This window comes from Phascolarctos cinereus, unplaced genomic scaffold (assembly GCF_003287225.1).
Source record: "Phascolarctos cinereus isolate Bilbo 61053 unplaced genomic scaffold, phaCin_HiC Scaffold_4;HRSCAF=312, whole genome shotgun sequence".
Taxonomy (NCBI): Eukaryota; Metazoa; Chordata; class Mammalia; order Diprotodontia; family Phascolarctidae; genus Phascolarctos; species Phascolarctos cinereus.
In genome coordinates, this window is record NW_027555847.1 from 236,176,018 (window position 1) to 236,197,316 (window position 21,299).

The 21,299-nt window shown below is 35.8% G+C and overlaps 1 protein-coding gene across 17 annotated transcripts in view; it reads left to right on the forward strand.

Moving 5' to 3' along the window:
* SEMA4D (semaphorin 4D) overlaps nucleotides 1–21,299 on the forward strand; it is a 185,924-nt gene that overhangs the window by 103,192 nt on the left and 61,433 nt on the right. For all 17 annotated transcript variants that reach the window (XR_002328805.2, XM_078152961.1, XM_078152963.1 and 14 more), the window contains 3 exons: nucleotides 14,600–14,972; nucleotides 17,455–17,600; nucleotides 20,759–20,821. Coding sequence is in view for 16 of the 17 variants with exons in the window: in XM_078152961.1 (XP_078009087.1) it covers nucleotides 14,870–14,972; nucleotides 17,455–17,600; nucleotides 20,759–20,821 (312 nt within the window). In the remaining variant the exon portion in view is untranslated. The remainder of the gene's footprint in view (nucleotides 1–14,599; nucleotides 14,973–17,454; nucleotides 17,601–20,758; nucleotides 20,822–21,299) is intronic.

The window sequence follows — 21,299 nt, forward strand, 5'->3', positions numbered from 1 at the left end:
GCTATCCAAGGGACTCTTAAACTTCTTCTCTAGCATCACAATTCAAAAGCTTTGATTCTGTAGTACTCAGCTTTTCTTACAGTCCAACTCTCATAGCCAGACATACATTGCTGATGGAAAAACCATAGCTTTGACTGTGTGAACCTTTGTCTGCAAGATAATGTCTCTGCTTTTTAGTATGCTGTCCAGAGTTGCCATAGCTTTCCTTCCAAGGAGCAAGCATCTTTTAATTTATGGCTGCAGTCATCAACTGCAATGATCTTTGAGTCTAAGAACATAAAATCTGATACTGCTTCCCTTTCTTCTCCTTCTAAGAGGTGATGGGACCAGTTGCCATAATCTTTTTTTAATGTTAAGCTTCAAGCTAGTTTTTACACTCTTCTCTTTCACCCTCGTCAAGGGGCTTCTTAATTCCTCTTCACTTTCTGCTATCAAAGTGGCATCATCTGCATATCTGAGATTGTGGCTATTTCTCCCATTCCTTAATTCCAGTTTTTTATTTGTCCAGCCTGGCATTTCACATGATGTATTCTGCATATAAGTTGAATAAATAAGGTGACAATATACAGCCTTGTCATATTCCTTTCACAATCTTAAACCAATCAGTTGTTCCATGTTCAATTCTAACTGTTGCTTCTTGACCCACATACAGGTTCCTTAGGAGACAAGTAAAATGATCTGGTACTCCCATCTCTTCACATTTTGTTGTGAACTACACAGTCAAAGGCTTTACTGTAGTCAATGAAGCAGAAGTCGATGTTATTCTGCAATTCCTTTGCTTCCTCCATAATCCAGCAAATGTTGGCAATTTGGTCTTTAGTTCCTTTGCGTCTTTGAAAACCAGGCTGCCCTTCTGGCAAATTATTCATCCACATATTGCTGAAGCCTAGCATGCAGAATCTTAAACATAACCTTACTGGCATGTGAAATGAGCACAATTTTTTTGGTAATTTGAACATTCCTTGGCATTGCCCTTCTTTAGGATCAGGATATAAAATGATCTTTTGCAATACAATGGTCACTGTTGAATTTCCCAAATTTCCTGGAATATTGAGTACAGCACTTTAACAGCATTATCTTTTAGAGTTTTACTAAATGCATAAAACACTTGGGAGTCAGTCTACCAAAGCACATGCTCTATTTAGTTTTCAAAATGACCTTCTCAAAGTGAAAGTCAGATCCAGCACCACAATATTCAAGAAACCCCACTGGCTCCTTGTTACCTCCAGGATCTATTATAAAATACTCTTAGGGTTTTTTTTAAAGCTCTTCATAACCTGGCTTCTTTCTACATTGCCATTCTTCTTATACTTTATGACCCTCCACATATTCTTCAATTCAGTGACATTGGCCTCCTTGTTCCTGACCAACCTACTCCATTTCCCAATTCTGTGCCTCTTCATTGGCTGCCTTCCATGCCCTCCTCATCCTTCAAGTCTTAGCTAACATCTCACCTTCTGCAAGTGCCTTCCTTTTGATTTATACGATAGATAGATAGATAGATAGATAGATAGATAGATAGATAGATAGATAGATAGATATTGTACATAGATGTTGTCATGTTGTCTCCCCCATTAAATTGTGAGCTCCTTGAGGTCAGGGAATGTTTTTACCTTTCCTTGTATGCTTACCACTTAGCCTGGTGCCTGGCATATAGTAAGCACTTAATAAATGCTTATTGGTTTACTGACTACATATATATATATATATATATAAATTTAAACTGCTCTTTAAAGAAATAAAGAACAGCCTAAATAACTGGAGGGATAGTCAGTGCTCGTGGCTGGGCTGCATCAGTATAATAAAAACGACAATAATAGGTAAAATAATTCATAGACTTAGTGCTATACCAATCAAAAAGCTAGGCAAAATAAATAATATTCGTTTAGAAGAACAAAAGATTTAGAATCTCAAGGGAAATAATGAAAAAAAAAGTATGAATCAAGGGAAGAATAACTCTTCCAGACCTCAAATTATACTCTAAAGCAGTAACTATTTGTGCTTCTAACAGTGCCTTTTCTCCTGCTTCACTGCAGTGATGTTCTTGCCTTCCTTCAGGTCCTCCTGAGTATCTGTGGTCTAACTGGAGGCATGTCTAGGTGCACTTGCTTGCCTTAAGGTACCTCTGTTTGTCTAAATTAGTGCTGTGGATGAACAGGCCTCTCTCTAGGCTCTCTGAAACACTGCAACAATAATTTAGCCAGATTGATTTTAATTATATTTACCTGTCCATCTCCTCCATTTTTTTTTTTGCATCTGCCCAATTTATAAGTAAAGCACAATTACAGAAAAAGGAAGAGTATATTCTAGGAAGGGGAGTGTGGTAGTTTTAGGAAGCATCCATTACAAATCATTATTTGCTGACTAGTGAGCAGCTCAATTTTAGGTAATATAAGTTTCCAGAATCAGAATTTAATGACACATAATAAATAATGCCAATGCTCAATCTGTTTCTGTATTAGCCCTTTCACTCTCTGCCATGTTCCTTCTCTTTTAAAGGCCAGGCTCAGGTGTATCAACTGGCCAGAATGAATACCAGAACAAAGGCTTACACCTTGTCTTTAAAATTCACAGTTGTCAAGGATACATAAGTCATTCAGTCAGCAAACATTTACTAAAGACTTAATGTGTGCCAGGCACTTTGCTGAACACTAAGAATACAAAGAAAGGCAAAGATCTTATCTCTGTCCTTAGAGAATTCACATTCTAATAGAAGAAAGAGAGGCTCTTTGGGTATGCCTAATGGGGACGACCTCTTCACATTTATTGTGTCTGCTATGTGGAAAGTGCTATAAATTGCTGTAAAGTATAAAAAGATAAATCCTTCCAGTAACCCAGCATTCATTTTGGTTTTGCTTTTTTTTGTACCCCAGAAGTTTAGCACAATGTTTAGCACATAGTAAGCACTTAATAAGTACTTGATAGTAATAATACTTACTAAGTATTTGATTGATCCCTGACTCTTTATTTTCCCTCACCCCTCATATTCAGTTATTTGCCAAGTGTTGTCAATTCTGCCTTCATCCACTTTCATCTTCTCCCTTCTCTCCTCTCATACAGCCACTACCCTAATTCAGACCCTTGTCACTGTCACCTGGATTATTGCAATTCCCTCTTACTAGGTCTCCCATTCTCCAGTACTTCTCCCATTATCATCTTTGAATTAAAGAGTCTACTTTTGCAGGCATTTAAAAGTTGCCACATCATCCTAAAACTGACTATGATATATAACAATTAAGAAAACTCAGATCACTGTCTGAATTGCCTGCTTTACAGAAAGATCATTGCATGGTTCCTTTAAATATCAGAGCCCCTTGTACATTTAAGTGCTTATTTTTAGATTAACTTGATAGGGGTAGGCTTAGAAACAGAGAAGCTTAATGGTGGCAGGGGCCATTGCTAATTGGCAATCAACCAAAAACTAAGATAAAGTATCTTTGAAGGAGTAAGAAATGAATGGGTATGTGTAATGATTTATGTGTTTTTTGTTATACAACGTTTCAGTTTTTTGTATAACAGTTCAAACTATCTATTGTATAAATGGAAGTGTAGGTTTAGCAGTGTTTTGTAAGACAGTGTATTATTACTCAGATCTAAAATGGTAAGTGCCTCTAAAACTATACCACAAAAATTAAACCAGATTTATTTTTGAAATTATATATTCAAGTTCATCTCCTCGATTTATCCATTTTTCCATCTTCCCAATTTATAAATGAAGTGCAGTCACAGAAAAAAGCAAGAGAATGTTCTGGGGAGAGGAGTGTAAAGGTGAGAATGGTTTTGGAAAGCATCCAGTGTCTGAAAATCATTGTTCACTGTTTCAATTTAGGTAATATAAGTTTCCAGAATCAGAATTTAATGACACATAATGAAGAACACTAGTGCTTAGTTGGATCTCGAATCTCATCTCTGCATACTTTCCTCCATCAGAGCAGATTGTTCCCCTTCCACAGCTTCTCTTCCTTTGTTGTTCTTGTTCTTGTCTTTCCAGAAATTCTTTATTAAGTATCTACCCAGTGTACTATAGGTCTTCCTCTGGTTCTTTTGATATCTTGAAAATCCTAGGACAGCACTTATGCTGTATATCTGTTGCTTCTCATTCTTACCAGATGACAAGGCCACCTATTCTTCCAGTCTTACATGGGTATCCATTGTCACCTTAGATAGAAATGCCACCTCTAGCAATAAGACAAGAAAGAGAAATTGAGGTAATAAGCAGAGGCAGAGTGATATGATGTTTTACTTAAAGACTCTGGAGAGTCCATTAAAATTAATGTAAACAACTAACAACTAAAGTTGAAGGATATAAAATAAACTCACATGAATCATCAACCTTTCTGTATACTACCAAGAAAACCCAGCAAGAATTTATAGAAAAAGAAATTCTATTCAAAATAACTACAGAATATATCTAATATTTGGGACCCCACCTTCCAAAATACAGGAACTATATGAATATACAAGTATATAAAACACTCTTTGCAGAAATAAACTCAGACTCACATAATTGGAGAGATATTCATTGGGCTGTACCAATGTAATGAAAATGGCAATTATACTTAATTTTAAATATACAGTGTCATTCCAATCAAATTGTCAAAGAGTTACTTTTTAGAACTAGACAAAATAGCACATTTCTCCTTTAAACCTCTCATTTCTCCCCATCCCATCAGTTGAAAATCTTGCCTTATATTTTACTGAAAAAATTGAGACCATTTGCCAACAGCTCTCTCTTCTTCCCATCCTATTTATCTCATTTCATTCAGATGCCTTCTGCCACTATCTCCTACTTCACCTCTGTCTCACATGAAGAGATGGTTCTACTCCTTGCCAAGGCAAACTCCTCCACCTGCACAAGTGATCCCATTATCCCTTCAAAAGATTACTCCCTCTGTTATCCCCACTGTTTCACTTGTCTTCATTCTCTCCCTGTCTACTCACCCATTCCCTACTGCTTATAAACCTCCCCCTGTTTCCTCCATATTCAAAAAACCTCATGTGATCCTTCCATGCACTCTAACTATTATCCTGTATTGTCTTCTGCCTTTTGTGGCTAAACTCCTTGAGAAAGCCACCTACAATGTGTGCCTTCTTAACTCCTTTAATCCCCCTTGATTCCTAATCTGACTTCCAGTTTCGTCATTCTACCGAAATTGCTGTCTCTGAAGTTACCAGTGATCTCTTAATTGCCAAATCTAATGGCCTTTTCTCAATTCTCATTCTTCTTCACCTCTCTGCAACCTTTGATGGTACCTATCACCCTCTTCTCCTTTATACTCTCTTTCTTTCTGGATTTTTGGGACACCATTCTCTCCTGATTCTCCTCCTCTCCATCTGACCTCTTCTTAGTCTCTTTCATTTGGACCTTTATCCAGGTCACACCCACTAATCATGGGTGTCCCACTGGCTCTGTCCGAGGCTGTCTTCTCTCCTCCTTCTATAGTACTTTGCTAAGTGATCTCATCAGCTCTGTGCTAATGATTCTTAAATCTACCTATCTAGCCCTAATCTTTCTGATGACCTCCAAACTCATATCTCCACCTGCTTTTCAGACATTTTGAGCTGAATGTCCAGCAGACATCTTAAACCCAACATTTCCAAAATTGAACTCATTATTTTTCACTCAAACTTTCTTCTCCTTAAAGCCTCCCTATTAACTATCGAGTGTACCACTGTCCTCTTTGTCACTGAAGCTCTCAAACTAGGTGTAATCCTCTATTCCTTACTCTCTCTCGTACCCTATACCTACTGTGTTGCCAAGACCTGTCAATTTAACTTATAACATCTTTTGAATATACCCCTTTCTCTCCTCTGCCACTCTGGTGCAGGAAGTATTTTATGTATTTTGGTAGATCTATCCCTAAACATTTTCTGCATTTTATAGTTGTTTTAGATTGGATTTTCTTTTGTTTTTGTCCCATGATTTTTTTATATAAAAATGCTGTTGATTTTTGTGAATTTATCTTGTACTCTACAACTTTGTTGAAGCTGTTGTCTTAATTATTATCTTTGCTGATTTCATAAGTTTTTCTAAGTAAAATAGTATGTCATCAGCAAATAGAGATAATTTTATCTCTTCTTTACCTATACTTATTTAATTTTTTTCTCTTGTTTTACTACTATTGCTAGCATTTTTATGGTATGATTTTTTTTTGCTTTGTTTGACAGTATGATTACAAGTCCTGCTTTTTAAAAAATTCATTTGTTGCATAGTCTATTTTGTTCCTGTCCCTGGTTTTTATTCTGTGTTTTTCTTTGCTTTTTAGATGTATTTCCTACAAAAGAACAGATTGTGGGTTTTTGTTTTCTTTTTCAATATGTCACTCTGTTTCATTTTATTGGTTTTAATACATTCATTATTAAAGTTGTTTAATCCATTCACATAAAAAATTATCAGAGTTTTATATTTGCATTCATTTATCTCTAATATTGTTTCTTTTTCTTAATTAGGTTTTTTTGTTTTCCCTCTGCAATGAAAGTATTTTTTCTCTTCAGTTAATTTTAGATTAATCTACTTTTAAGGATCTACATAGTTTCTTTTCCTCACCCTAGAGCATCTCCCCTCCTATTTGTCACCTTTTCCCCAAATTTTGGCATATTTCACTTATTAATTCCTTTTTCTTTCTTTCTTATATTTGGTTACCTAAGTTTTCCTCCCCCTAAGTAGTCAAGTTAAATGCCTTTTCTCCTCCTCTCCAATTTGATTTGTTTGTTAGAGTTTAACCTTTTTAGAAAAAGGATTTCTTTCTTTGGTTCTTTTTATTTCTCTTCCGTTTCTGTTTTGGGTCTTTATTTTTAGATTCATGGCCATTATATTTAATTATTTCTTCTTTAGTCTCTGTATTCCTTATAGAATAAAGCTTTTAAGGCACTTTTTTTTTGTTCCTTCTTCTAAAGTTTCCATTTACTGCTTTTTGTAGGTCTTGCCGTTTTCCTTCTGTTGTGCCTCATTCTTAGAAGTATCAATTCTTGTAGGACACAGGGAGGATAGAAATACTGTTCAGTGATAAAAATTGTCCTGTGCCCCCAATTATTCAATTCATTAATACCCCTTGCCCTCCTAATGAAAGTTTTTGTTCCTGTCGACTATCATATCTCTTCCTTCAATCCATATCTTCCATTGTTCTTGATGAATTTACTTCTAGGGACTCTGATTCCTGTATTCCTGAGGCAAGGTTCTATTCATGGAGGCACAACAGTGATTGCAACAGCAGAAAGGGAATTGCTGAAGCACATATCCATGGGTCAGATTGTGCTACTGTGGGAGCTGGTGGGATAGGGTATGCATTTTAGGGATTAGCTTCCTCTGCTGTGAGTTCTTTGTTAAAGTTCTTGTTTATACTGTGGAGACACCTACAATTGCTTACTTCTTGTATATAATTCTTATTTTGGAGAGTTTTAAGAAGTCATGAAAACTAGAGGAAATTTCTAGCCCATCATCTTGTTGATCACATGACCTAGAAGTCTAGGGGAAAGAAATGGACCTTTAATGAAATGGAAGATTTCTGAGCATTCCTGATGAAAAGATCAGAGCTGAGTAGAAATTTGGAAATAGGAGTAGAGAGAAAATAAAGAGTAAAGAGAAACTTAAAATGTGTGATCAGAAAATGTCTTCACAGAGCCAAGATGGCGGAGTAAGAAGTAAGTCACTCTTACAATCCTGTATTAACTTCTGAAAGCCCAGAAAATATTGCCCAAGGCAAAACTCTGGAACAGCTGAACCAGAAGAAAGATGGGGTGTAGCAGTCCAGTAGCCCAAGTTGCTTGAGGGATTAATGGGAAAGGCCCCTCTTGCCCTGGGGGAAGGGGAGCAGTACAGAATGGGAGGCGTCCCAGCAAGCTAGCGGAAAGCCCCATCTCAGCATACCAGGAGGAGATCCTGAAACCCAGGTGTTGGAGCAGGCAAACACTAACACCTGCACCCCCGAATGTCTCAGTGAGGGCTGGGGAACTGGTGGAAACCAGCATGGAAAACTAGCAGATGCCTCAGCATTCTGCAGCAGCTGGGGCTCCCGGGACCTCAGCAAAACTAAGGGGAGCAGCGCTGGAAAGGGCCCCAGGTGGATAAACACCCTGCAACATCCATCTGAAAGGTGCTGAAAAAAGTGAAAGGGAAGGAAAAGCAGGCAATCTCCAGGGGCCAGACTAGCCAGTCCTGCCTCTAGAGTTCCAGCATTGCTGATTCCAGCCCAACACCAGGTAAGCTGCCAGAACTCTACAGCCTCCAACTGCCAACATTGGAGTTCCCAGAACACAAAGCCAGTGACCAGGCCTTAGGCTCCCAACATGAGAAGCTTGGGGCAGTGCCCTCTGCTCCCCAGTAGGAGAGCTCAGCCTCTTTAAAGGACAGGAAATAAGTAAACACCACAAGCAAAAAGAAACATATGATAGATTCATATTAAGGGAACAGTGAAGATCAAGGCAGAAATTCTGAAGAGGACAACATTGTCAACAAATCCACATCAGAAACCTCAAAAGGGAATATGAACTGGTTTGAAGCCCAAAAGGCCTTCTTAGAAGAGCTCAAGAAAAATTTTAAAAGGCAAATGAGAGAGATAGAAGAAAAAATGGGAAAAGAAATGAGAGGTATGCAAGAGAGAGTCAATAGCATGGAAAAGGAAGGACAAAAATTAACTGTAGAAAGTGTCTTTACAATAATTTGCCATTTAGTAGGACATTAAAAGCTTCAAATGCAGAAGAGCAGAAATATTGAACACATCCTTCATTGAATGTAATGAAATAAAAATTATAAATGGCCACTGAAGAAAGTATTAAAAATAATCTAGAGACAAAATAACTTAAACCTAAAGAACTAATTAGTCAAAGAACAAATCATAGAAATAATAACTAATTTCATTTAAAATGGCAACAATGATAAAAAATTACAAATTTTTTGGGATGGGGCCATAACAGTCCTTAGGGGAAAATGTATATCTCTAAATAAATTCATTAACAAAAGAGAAAATAAATCATTGAATTTGGCATATAACTAAAAATATAGTAAACCAATAAATTAAGAAACCTCACTTAAACACCAAAATAGAAATCATAAAATAAAACAAGATTAATAAAATTGGGTTAAAAACTATTGAATTAATACATAAAACTAGGAACTTGCTTTTTTTTAAACCAATAAAATAAATAAACCACTGGATGATTTTATTTTTTAAAAAGAATGAAGAAAGCCTAATTAGCAGTATCAAAAAAGAAGTTAAAAAAAAAGCAAAGAAGAAATAAAGGATATTATTAAAAACTATTTTGTTCAACTATATGCCAATAACACTGACAACTTAAATGAAATGGATGTTTACAAACATAGAAAATACCCTAGAGTAACAGAACAAGAAATAAACAATTTTAACAGCCTAATCTTAGAAAAAGAAATTGAAAAGATACAAAATGTCTCTCAAATAAAAAGACTAGATAGATTTACAAGTGCCTTTTATGAAATATTTTTTAAAAATGATTCCAGTATTACCCAAACCATTTATAAAAATAGAAGAAAGGATTTTACCTAGTTCTTTCAATGTTGCAAATATGGACTTGATACCTAAACCAAGGAGAGTCAAAACAAGCAAAGAGGCTACTGCAATTTATCATAAAGATTTCGTACTATAGATTTATAACCAGGAATTCAGAGATGGTTTAATTTTAGTAAATTTATAAATGTAAGTGACTGAATTATTAACAAGAACAACAAAAATCATATGGTTTCATCAGTAAACATAGAAACAGTTTTCAAAATGTGAAACGCATTTCTATTGAGGGGAAAAACTAAAAAATATAGTAATAAATCCTTCTTTAACGTAGTAAATAATATATGTCTAAAACCAAGAACCACCATTATATTAAATGGGGATAAACTAGAGCCCTTTCCAGTAAGAATAAGGACAAAGCAAGGATGTTCATTATCATTATAGAAATGTTATATAATGGTATAGCAATAAGACAATAAAAAGGAATTGAGGGAATAAGCATAGATAAAGAAGAAACAAATTACCACTTTTTTTGCAGACACTATGATGGTATACTTAGAAAACCCCACAGAGGTTACTAAAAAATTAATTGAAACAATTATTATCAAAGTTGCAGGATATAAAATAAACCCATGGCATTTCTGTATTCTACCAAAAGAACTCATTGGATGATATAGAAATAGAAATTCCATTCAAAATTACTATAGAATAAACAAAATATTTAAGAGCCTACCTACATATATACATACATAGATATATACATAGCTACAGATATACATAGGAACTTTATGAATAAAACCACAAAATATTAAATATAAGGTAGTTAAGCACACTTAAAGGAAGGATTCCTTGAACATTTTTGTGTCATGAACCCCTTTGGGAGCCTGGTAATAGCCTGTGAAACTTCTTTTCCAAATAATACATAAAATAAAATATATAAAATTACTAAGTAAGCCAATTATATCAGAATACAATTATTATTATGTATATTTTTAAAAGTTCATTGAACCTAGCTTAAAAACATCTGCTATATAGGATAAAATAAAAAACAAAAACCAAGGAGGCTGAGAATCATCCAAATGAAATCTTCTAATAACCACTTGACAGAATTGAGGGGTTCTCTATAGATTAGCCCAGCTCTAATTATATAACAGGGCAGTTATCTAACCTCTCTTACGTACTCAATCTTTATCAAAGATTAATAGTGTTTTTTAAAAAAAAAACTTGGTTAAGTAAAGCACATTAAGCAGATTTTAAAATATCTAGACAAAATATTAGGGAAACTCAAGAATAGTCTAGTATATTTCATACAATATCCTAAAATTTTTACATATTAGTCATTTTTGGTAATTACAGTATAAATGGGTTTTCACATATACACAGACTTCATCAGCTTGCTCAATTGTTGCCACTTCCTCATGTACAAAAAGCTAGTATGAATTCAGCTAGAACAGATCATGCCAAACTAATCTTTTTTCCTTTTTGTCTGGGTTACTGAACTGTTTGTTGAGAGAAATACACTCTATGTGTGCATGTGTGTGTGTATGTGTGTGTGTTTATGGTTTGTTTGGATTTAACAAAGGTTTTAATAAAGTATCTCATGCTCTGCTGTTGGAGAAGATGAAGCGATGTTACCGAGACAATAATATTTTTTGGATTCAGAACTGGTTAGGTAGTCAGACTCAGACAGTAGTTCAATGCCACCAAGGTAGGAGGTCTACAGTGGGATATCCCAAGAATCTTTTCTTGACCCTGCATTGTTTAATGTTCCCCCCCCAATAACTTTGTTGAAAGCATAGATGGAATATTCATGAAATTTCAGTTTTTACCAAGCTGGTAGGAATAGCTAACACACTGATGACAGTTTGGATATCTTGAAAGTAGAAAGCAGAGATATCAAATGTGAGCCAGTACAGCCAGAACCAGATTAAAATGTAATTGGGAAATGTTTAACAAAATAAATTAAAATACAGTACAACATAGATAATGTTAATTTGTATTTTCTAAGTCATTTATGGCCTGAACGGATCTGTTTCTATTTAACACCACTGGTCAAGAGCCTTTGCCTGAATCTAGTAAAATCAAATTAAATATTCTTTAGTCTAAACTGGAATGCAAAAAAAAAAATCTTCCAAGTAGACAGTAGTTCTGAAAAAGATCTTGGGATTTTAGTGGACTGCAAACTTAATATGAGTCAGCAATTTAATGTGGCAGTCGGAAGACTGGCCTCTCTGCTGAAGAAGTACAAGGTGGATGTGCAGGACCAGAGAAGGAATTTGTTGATCTCAAATGAGGTTTCTGGGAACTCAGTCCTTCTTGGCTCACCTACACAGCCTGACCAAGAATCTGATCATTGAAACACTCTACGTAGACATCACCACGCTTTGGTACCTGATCCACAAATATAGCCCCTATAAGACATTTCAGTGCATAAGGCAGGATGTAATCAAACACATAGAAGCCAGCTGAAAAACTGGGATTGTTGATGATGTTCAAAACTTTTACATCCTTCTAGAAAAAACAGACAAGTGTCAGAACCGCAGGCTATAGACTTGGATAGAAAAGCAGAAAGTTCTGGACCAGGACTGAGGAGATTATCTGAAGCAAGTGGATGTCCTTATTTTCCCAGCTGCAAGGGGAATGGTATCTGAACCTGAGTACTGCAGTTCTTATAGCCAACCCAGCAAAGCAGAAGAAAAGAGCAATAGTAGCAGTATCAAAGAAATATGTCCATTTCATCAGGGCTGGTGGCACACAACCCAAACAGTCCCCCAATGGCAAAGCATGAATAGTGTTCTGAAGTTCTGAAGATTGTTCAACAAAGGTGGAATAAGATAGAGGCTATCTGGAAGACTGATCTGTCCACCTCCAGTTATCCAGTAAAAAAAGAAGACCCCAACAAGTATCATCTGGTCCCAGATTGATAGGTACCCAGATGTTCCTCAGATGGTGGAGTTAGATGTCCATTCCTCCTACCACAAATGCCTAAAATCCCTAAAAACAAGGTTTTGCTATATTAAGTGAGACTGGCTTGAGAGTGTGCTGCTATTATGAAGACTCTGCTACATAAAGATGTGGGGCATGGGGGAGAGTATGGGGGTAGGGGTATATAACCAAGGTCATAGCCACAAGACAAAGTAGCTGTCCCTAGTGGGGAGGAGGGATGATGGTAGCAAAGAAGGAGGCTGTGGAGCCCCATGCTGAAGTAAATATATTTTTCTTTAAAAAAAATAAAACTCAATATGAGTCAACAATTTGATGTGGTGGCCAGAAAAAGTACTGCTATCTTTGACTTCAGGGCAGCAAGGCCTGTGTATAGATTGTTGAGCCTAGAATCTAGAATACTTAAGTTCAAGTCTGGCGCCAGACACTTACTAGCTGTGTGACCCTGGGCAAGTCACTTAACCCTGTTTGCCTCAGTTCCCTCATCTGTAAAATGAGCATGAGAAGGAAATGGCAAACTATTCCATTATGTTTGTTAAGAAAACCCAAATGGGGTCATGAGGAGTCAGACACGACTGAAATGACTGAACAATATCTTTGGCTTTATTAAGAAAGGTATAGCTTCCAGTAATTGGGAGGTGATTGTCTCTCTGTATTGTGCCATTCTCAAAACTCATCTGAAGTACCATGTTCAGTTCTGGGCACTACAGTTAAAGAAGGATATTGATGAGCTGAAGAGTATCCAGATAGGGGCAACCGGGAGAATGAAGGACCTTGAGTCCATGTTATATGAGGATCATTTGAAAGGAGCTAGATATGTTTAGCCTAAAAAAGAGAAGACTAAAGAGGGAAACATTTAAGTCCTTGAAGGGCTATAATATGGAATAGAGTTTAAAATTGTTTTGTTTGGCCCAAGAGGCAGAACTAGGAGCAATAGATGGAAGTCTTCAAGAAGCAAGTTTAGTCTTGATGTTAAAAAAAATTCTTAACAATTAGAGCTGTCCAAAAGTGAAATGGACTGCCTCAAAAGGTGGTTGGTTTCCCGTCTTTGGAGGTCTTGAAGCAGTCTGAATGATTCCCCTGGTGAAGATATTATTATATTGGGAATTCCTTTTGAGGATCAGTTAGACTGGGTGACTACTATATTTCCTTCTAACTGTTAAACTCTATGATTATGTAAAAGATAAATTATGTGACAGTTGTTTGAGACTAATTTCACAGCATGACTAAGTTGTTTTTTTTCTTTTCTGCTCATTTTGAAGCTTCTTGTCGAAAGTATAGTGTATCCCTGTTAATTTAATCTCAAGGAACATTTATGAACTGACTGAGAAGAGAGAAGAGAAAACTACAGAACCACCTGTTTAACTTGATTACAGAGGAAATAGAGAAGGGGAATGGGAACCAAATACCCTTCTTCCTCCAACATCTCTGTAATTGCAATTTTTATCTTTCCTGACTCAGCTTTCAGGAATCTTTGGCAGAAGAGTAGATAGGCAAAGCTCTCTGCCTACATGGTCTTCCTGTAGATAGAATGCATAAAAGCCTGGTTAAATACAAAATGTTTGGTAGCTCATAGCTTACCAATTTATATGTCTTTATAACAATCCATTCTTTTGCCAAAATTGCCTTGTTATATATACCATATTAGGACTGGTTTTTCTCCCTGACATTAGCAATGTTAATGGAATAGAAAAGAGAATATTTCAAAGAGAAACAACCGAAATGATTTCCACAACTTTTAATTTCACTGCCACTTAGAAAATCGGGAAAGTCCTTTTATTGATCATCCATAAGCCTCTTTCTGTAGGTCTCCACTGCACTCTGAGGTATTGGATTAGTGAGGTCAGAAAGGCATTAAGATCTTGGATTTTTCTTCTCTCAGAGTCTGGCAGCAGAGAATCTCTCCGTGTTGGACAGAGAATTCCTTTTCTTGTACCCTTCTAGTTCAGGGATTCCCAATCTTTTCACAGTGGTGAGCACTGATATGGATCTGAGCTTGCCACACTGTAAGTATCCTTCTTCCCTGTACTTGCTAAGCTTTTTTACAACAGATTTCACAAGAAGGAAGCCATAAGAAAATATTTCTCAAATTTTCAAAGAGCAAAAAAAAACTTGAAAAGCAGAAATGATTACTTCATGATTTTAGTCTTTTAACCACTTTCATTTTCACTCCTCTACAGGTGCATTTTCTGTCAAGACCGTGGAGAAGAATGTTCTTCAAAGACAACATAATATTTAAGAAGAACCCCATGTGTGGAGTTTCTTTTCATCTGTCATGCTGGAAAAGGAGTATTCCTTCAGAGAAATAACCTTTTGGATACCTCCATTTATGAGTTTATTTGCATGTTATTAATTCTTACTTTGTTGCATTCAACAATTTTTCCCAGTGATATACAATAAGCTGAAGACATTTGCTCCTGCAGCTGTTCAACAGCTACCACCCCACGAAGATGCTTAATATGGCTTTAAATGGACTCTTCATAGTTTTGGTTTTGTCATTTGGAACAACAGTTGCTTTTGGTCCAATACCTAGAATCACTTGGGAGCAGAGAGGTAAGAATAAAACTTGGACAGAGATATTTAGAATTTTTACTGTTTTTTGGTACCTAATGCTGGGTTTTCACTTGAGTGCTTATTTACTTAAACATTAAGCCTTTAACTAAAAAGCTATTAAGGTCATTTAAGCTGGTAACCATTAAGTGTTCAATTAGAATTAATTGCAAGGTCAGTCTCCTGCTGTATTTCAAATTTATCATTGTATGAAATCATGACTAGAAGAATACCATTTAAAAACCTATTAGTAATAATTGTAATTTCACGTCATAGATCTATTATGATGTATTATGCTTTGGAAGCTAAGTTATTAAAGTTAATTTTCAGATTTAGTAATAAAGATATGCTCCTAGAGATCTTTCTCTATAAGATCTTACTTATTGTTATTTTTTAAACAGAGTAAAAATTTATCTGTATCTTGGTTTGTAAATGGAACTGTATAGCCATTGGTTTGATGTTAACAACAAAAAGAAACCTAAGAGTAATTAACAGTGTTCATTGTCATATTTTTTGCTGCTGTGTTAGGAAAATTACAGTTCTAAGCATTCATGTTTCTGTGGACTAGTACAGGGGTGGGGAACCTGTGGCCTTAGCGCACATGTGCCTTCTAGGTCCTCGGGTGCAGCCTTTTGACTGAGTCTAAGTTTTACAGAACAAATCCTTTTATTAAAGAGATTTGTTCTGTGAAGTTGGATTCAGTCAAAGGGCCACACTTGAGGACCTAGGGGTCCCCATGTGGCCTCACGGTCGCAGGTTCCCCACTCCCAGATTAGAACATTGAAATGATGTCTAACTCCTTAAATTTATCATTAGCATCTTAGCTTTATGAAAATTGTTTTCTTTGGTTACTCATTAGTTTATGCCTCACAAGGGCAATGATCATTTTATTATCTACTATTTCATGATAGAGTGGATTTAACAAAGGTTTTAATAAAATGTCTCATACCATGCTGGTGGAGAAGATGAAATAATGCTGACTAGAAAACAGTGCAATGACATGGATCTCTATGCACCCTTAAAAAGCTGTGTTCACAGTGATCTCAGTATTAAAAGATATTTTAAAAGAAGGGATACTTCTTTCAGTAAGGAAATTATTACACATCTCTCCTAACTAACAAAATTGGGGAAAAATAGGCAGTATTTATTGAACTCTTATGCTCTGGAAATCCAAGAGACATTGACTACTTGAGGCCAGTAGTTCAGGAGGGAAAATGGCACTGGTTCTTCTTTTATAAAACTATCTTTTATATAACTGTTACTATTGTCCTTGGCAGTAAATATAGATGGAAAATGAATGGTATTTGTTTTTATTGGTTTTTAAAATACTGAATTAAAATGTTTAAGTGATGACATGGTACAGTAAAAAGAACACTGGCCCTAGAGTCTTGGATGACATGCATTCAAACCCTATTTCTAATTCTTACTACCTCTGTGAAGTGTTTAACCTCCCTGGGCCTCAGTTCTCTCATTTGTGAAAGGTGTAAGCCTGTCTGGTCTTTTTTAGCACTAGATCCATAATCCTATTATCCTGTGGATATGCAGATCCTCAAAGTGAAGCTCTTGGTACCATAACTGACTAACTGTAGTCAGTTAAAACAAACAAAAAAACCTTAGCTAGACAAAATTTAAATGGATAATTGTTATTATGAAGTTTCCCGGATAAATGTGTGGTGTTTTGCTTCTAAACCACTCTAATAAAGGACATTTTCAGTTAACAATTTACATTTAAATTGTTACCAAGATTCAATGGAGGAAGTTTGGTATAGTAGAAAGACTGCTGGGTTTGGAGTCAAAGCACTTAATTTTGAATCCAGGCTCTGTCATTTACTGTGTTACCTTGGGCAAATAATTTAATTTCTCTGGGCCTCATTTTCTTCATCAGTACAATAAGGAAATTGAACAAGATGGCCCCCAAAATCCCTTCCAGTTCAATTTTAGTACCTTCTAAACTATTATTCTATAATCCTATGAGGTTGGGTTATAAATTTTTTACTGTAACCCAGTACCTGGAAAGTAGAATTGGGTCAAATATATTAGCCATGAAAGCTGGCAGTTTTTAAACAATCAAGATGCCAAGTTTGTCCTATCAAGATATAAGAATTACCTCTTACTTAGTAGTCACCTTTTTAGCGTTCTACACTAGTGACCTAATCCTGAGACAAATCCAGTATAGGTCTTTTGTTGCTATTTCATAGTGTCTTAATTAGACTAAGGCATTGCTTTTTTTTTTTGTTAGGCAATAGGGTTAAATGACTAGCCCAGGGTCACACAGCTAGTGAGTGTTGTGTGTCTGAGGCCGGATTTGAACTCAGGTCCTCCTAAATCCAGGGCCGGTGCTCTATCCACTGTGCCACCTAGCTGCCCATAAGGTATTGCTTTTGAAATAGCATCAGTAAAATGCCCAAAATAAATTATTACCTGTACTGAAAATATTCTCATTATTGACTCAGGGTTGTGTAATTTTTTTTTCCCTCCTTCACAGAAGTACGTCTTATACATTTTCAGGAGCCAGGAATCTCAAACTATTCTACTTTGTTGCTAAGCAAAATAAAAGACACTTTGTACATAGGAGCCAGAGAAGTGATTTTTGCTGTGAATTCACTTAACATTGCTGAAAAACAGCATGAGGTATGGACACATTTTTGTTTCCCGTTTTAGTTTTCTTTCCACATTCTACCAATGTGGTAATATATACCAATGTGGAAATATATACCAAATGCATATATTTCAATTCAATTAAAATCAAGTCAAGAAATAAATATTAGGCACCTAGTGTGAGTACAAGACATTGTGCTCGAAAAACAAATACATAAACAGTACCAAGGAGCTTGCATTTTACTGGGAGTATGGGATGTGTGCACAGATAAGTAAATACAAGAATTTTGTAGAGGAAGAATGCATATTAACTCTTCTTATCCATGATCTGCCATAGATTTTCCAAAGAGAATCTACTTAATATGCTGGTAGGTGACCCTGCTCTTGTTCTCTTAATATCTCAGTTTATCAATGTACCATACCATTCTGACTTTCCATCTCTTATCTCCTGTTATAAACGTGACCAGCCCACCTCTTTTTACAGTCTCCAGTCATGTATTTTGCCCCAGTTCTACTTAGAGTAATTATTATGATGCTGGTATGACTTGGGGGTTAGGTGGATGACATCCTTAAGATCATGATTCCTCTTTGAATTAAGGAAGAAGGAATATTAAAGGGAGATAGCAAAAACACTTGAAAATTCACAATTCAATAATGAAAAATCTCTTCATTTTAAAACTCACATTTATTTTATACTACCACCTAATCATGAGTTTTAATGCCAGAAAGAAGATACTTATCTTGTATTGGAATTATTTCTGTCTTCATGACATCCAGACTTTCATGTTATCTAATTGTATTTAAGGTTGGCTTCAGTATATCTCAGTAATGAAAATAATTTTGTAAATGTTCTAATGGCTTTTAAAACCTTGAAGAATTGAACTAAGGATCATGAGGCACTTTTTTTTTAATTCTTAAGATTGGATATCCCTCTCTCACCCAGGCTAGAAATTCAGTGGCTACTCACGAGCCCAGTCCCACTGTTGATAGGCAGGGAATTTTGATCAGCTTCATTTCTGACCTGGGCTTTAGGCTGGTAGCTCTGCTCCTGGGAGCTTCCCATATTGGTGCTGAACTTAGTGCCGATACTCACTCAGATTAACTCACTGCACCTCAAAATTCCCAAGCTTAAGAGATCCACCAGCCTCAGCCTCCCTGATCATAAGGATTACAAGCATGTGTTACCAAACCAGGCCATCAAGGCATGTTGTAGAAACCATCTGCTTTTGCTGATTGAAGATAACATTTTTGGTGGGGAGAAAAATACCTAATAACTAATGATTTGCAGAAGATCTTTGCACTTCCTATAAAGTACTTGTATGAAAATACTTCAAAGTACAAAATACACCTGAAAATATTGAATCCTAGCATTTTAGAATTAGAAGAAGAGACCTTAGAAATCATCCAATCCAACCTCTTTCTTTACTCTTTTCATAACACTGGGAGAAAAAGTCAATTTTATCATCAATTAGGAAATATTGCAAAGAAAAGTCAGCTATTACAAATAGTATATCTTACTTATCTTCTGCTCTGTGTCTTCCAGTAAAATAATTTGGAAGGCAACAAACTTAAGCTTTTGCCTACAAGTTGATTTTTGTCTACTTATATCACATGCAGTGATTATTTAGAACCATGTTTTGTTTTTAAAAGTTTTATTCCATTTGGTCAAAGTTCACCAGATATCTAGTGGAAACTACTTCTAATGTATTTGGAAGTCTTTCCTTTTTGCATCATGATATTAGTAGACTCATTCTTCTTGGATTAAATCCTCATCATGTATAAAGAAATTGTTGTGGTTATCTTCAGCCTCACTTTGGCTTATGTCTAAAATTGGACTCCCCTGCATTAATGAAAGAATTTTTGCCTCTTGGAAGTAAGCAATTGCAAAACTCAGCTCATTCTGGAGGCAGTTAGGTGGCAAAGTGATTATAGCATCAGACTCAACTTCCTAACTTCAAATTTGGCCTCACACACTTACTAGCTATGTGACCCTGGGCAAAGTTAACCCTGTTTGCCTCAACTTTTTCATCTGTGAAATGAGCTGGAGAAGAAAATGGCAAACCACTCCAGTATCTTTGCTTAGAAAACCCTAAATGGGATCATGAAGCGTCAGGCAAGACTGAATAACAACAAAGTAAAAAAATTCATATTCTGAGTAAAATTCGATGAACTATTTTCAAGGCAAAGCTTAGTATTCATGACATTTTGCCTAACATAAAAAAACGCTGAGGTCTCCCACTGCATCCAGTTGTCCTCATCTGTTATCTAGCCATTGGACCCAGATGGCTTCAGAGGAGAAAGTGAGGCTGGTGACTTTGCACAGCCCTCCCTCACTTAAATCCAGTTCGCTTGCAAGTCATGGCATCATCTTCCTGATGTCATGGTCCTCTTTGAGAATGAAGGACAAACCACAACTAACAGATATTCAAAATAAAAACCTGCATTTTCTATTTCTATACTGAGATATTTTGATGATTTTTTAAAATTCATTGATTTTTCTTTTTTTATTTTTATATTCGTTTTCTGATATAGCTTTTCTTCAGTGAACCCATCTCTATAGCAAAAACAACCGCAAAAATAAAACAAAAAGAGTTCAGCAAAGCCAACCATATGTGACAGTATATATTTAGTACTCCATCTCTCTACCATTCTGAGGGAGATTTGTTTTATGATCTGCTCCACAAGATCAAGGATGGTCATTATGTTTAATCTGATTTCAGTTGCTTTTTATTGATGTTTCATTTATATTATTTTTGGTTTATTAAGAGAGCAGGGAGAAGTTTGATGTAAGAGAATTCTTAGAAATTTGAGAGAAATTTTATATTGTTTCATTTTATTTTTTCAATACTTTAAAGCTATTTAATCTTTCTAATTTAGCTGTTATTATATTTAATAAAACACAGAAAATTTTTAATGAAATTTAATTGCTACTACCACCATCACCAAAAGAAAGTAGTTTAAAAATAGACATCATAATTAGTACTTTTATCCAACTCCAGGATTATTCATAGTGATGGGTATGAAATTGGCATTTTAAATTCAGTTTTTACAAAGCAGTATTCTGAAGGTTAATAGCAGTTGTCTGTGCATTTGTTCATACTATATGCTTTTGGAGTTGTTCATTATACTGCCGCTGGTCTTTAAAAAAAGGTTAAAATCTACTGAAATTGGCTCTTTTTCCCTCCCACCAGGTATACTGGAAAGTTACTGAAGATAAAAAAGCAAAATGTTCTGAAAAGGGCAAATCTAAACAGGTAACTTGTTTTTATTCACCTTGTCACAAAATATAATGTGAATATTTTAACTCCCAAAGGCTGCTGTTCTGAAATGTAGGCCAGTTATTTGTTTCAAACAATGATGAGTTTCAAGGACTTTGCAAATCTCCTTCAAGCTGTTATCACTTATTGGTTACTTCCGAACTAGTGAGAGTAGCTCATGACAGTGTCCTGAAACGCTTAGTGCAGAAAGTTATTTTTGACCTGTGGTAATTGCCTTGTTTGTTGCGCATGCTTACTTGTTTGGGGCTTCCCAAGGCAGCCCAGCCTAAGTTATCAAATGGTTTCTAGGTGTTCTAGAAGGAACCTATGTTTTCAGTCTATTAATGTCATGACCCACTTCCTCTTTTCCCTCTACTTAAAGCCAGTACACTGTCCTTTTTCTGAACAATATCTAAAACAATATCCCTAATTTACAGTTTAGATTCTTGAGTTGTGAAATTAAAATATTCCCTAT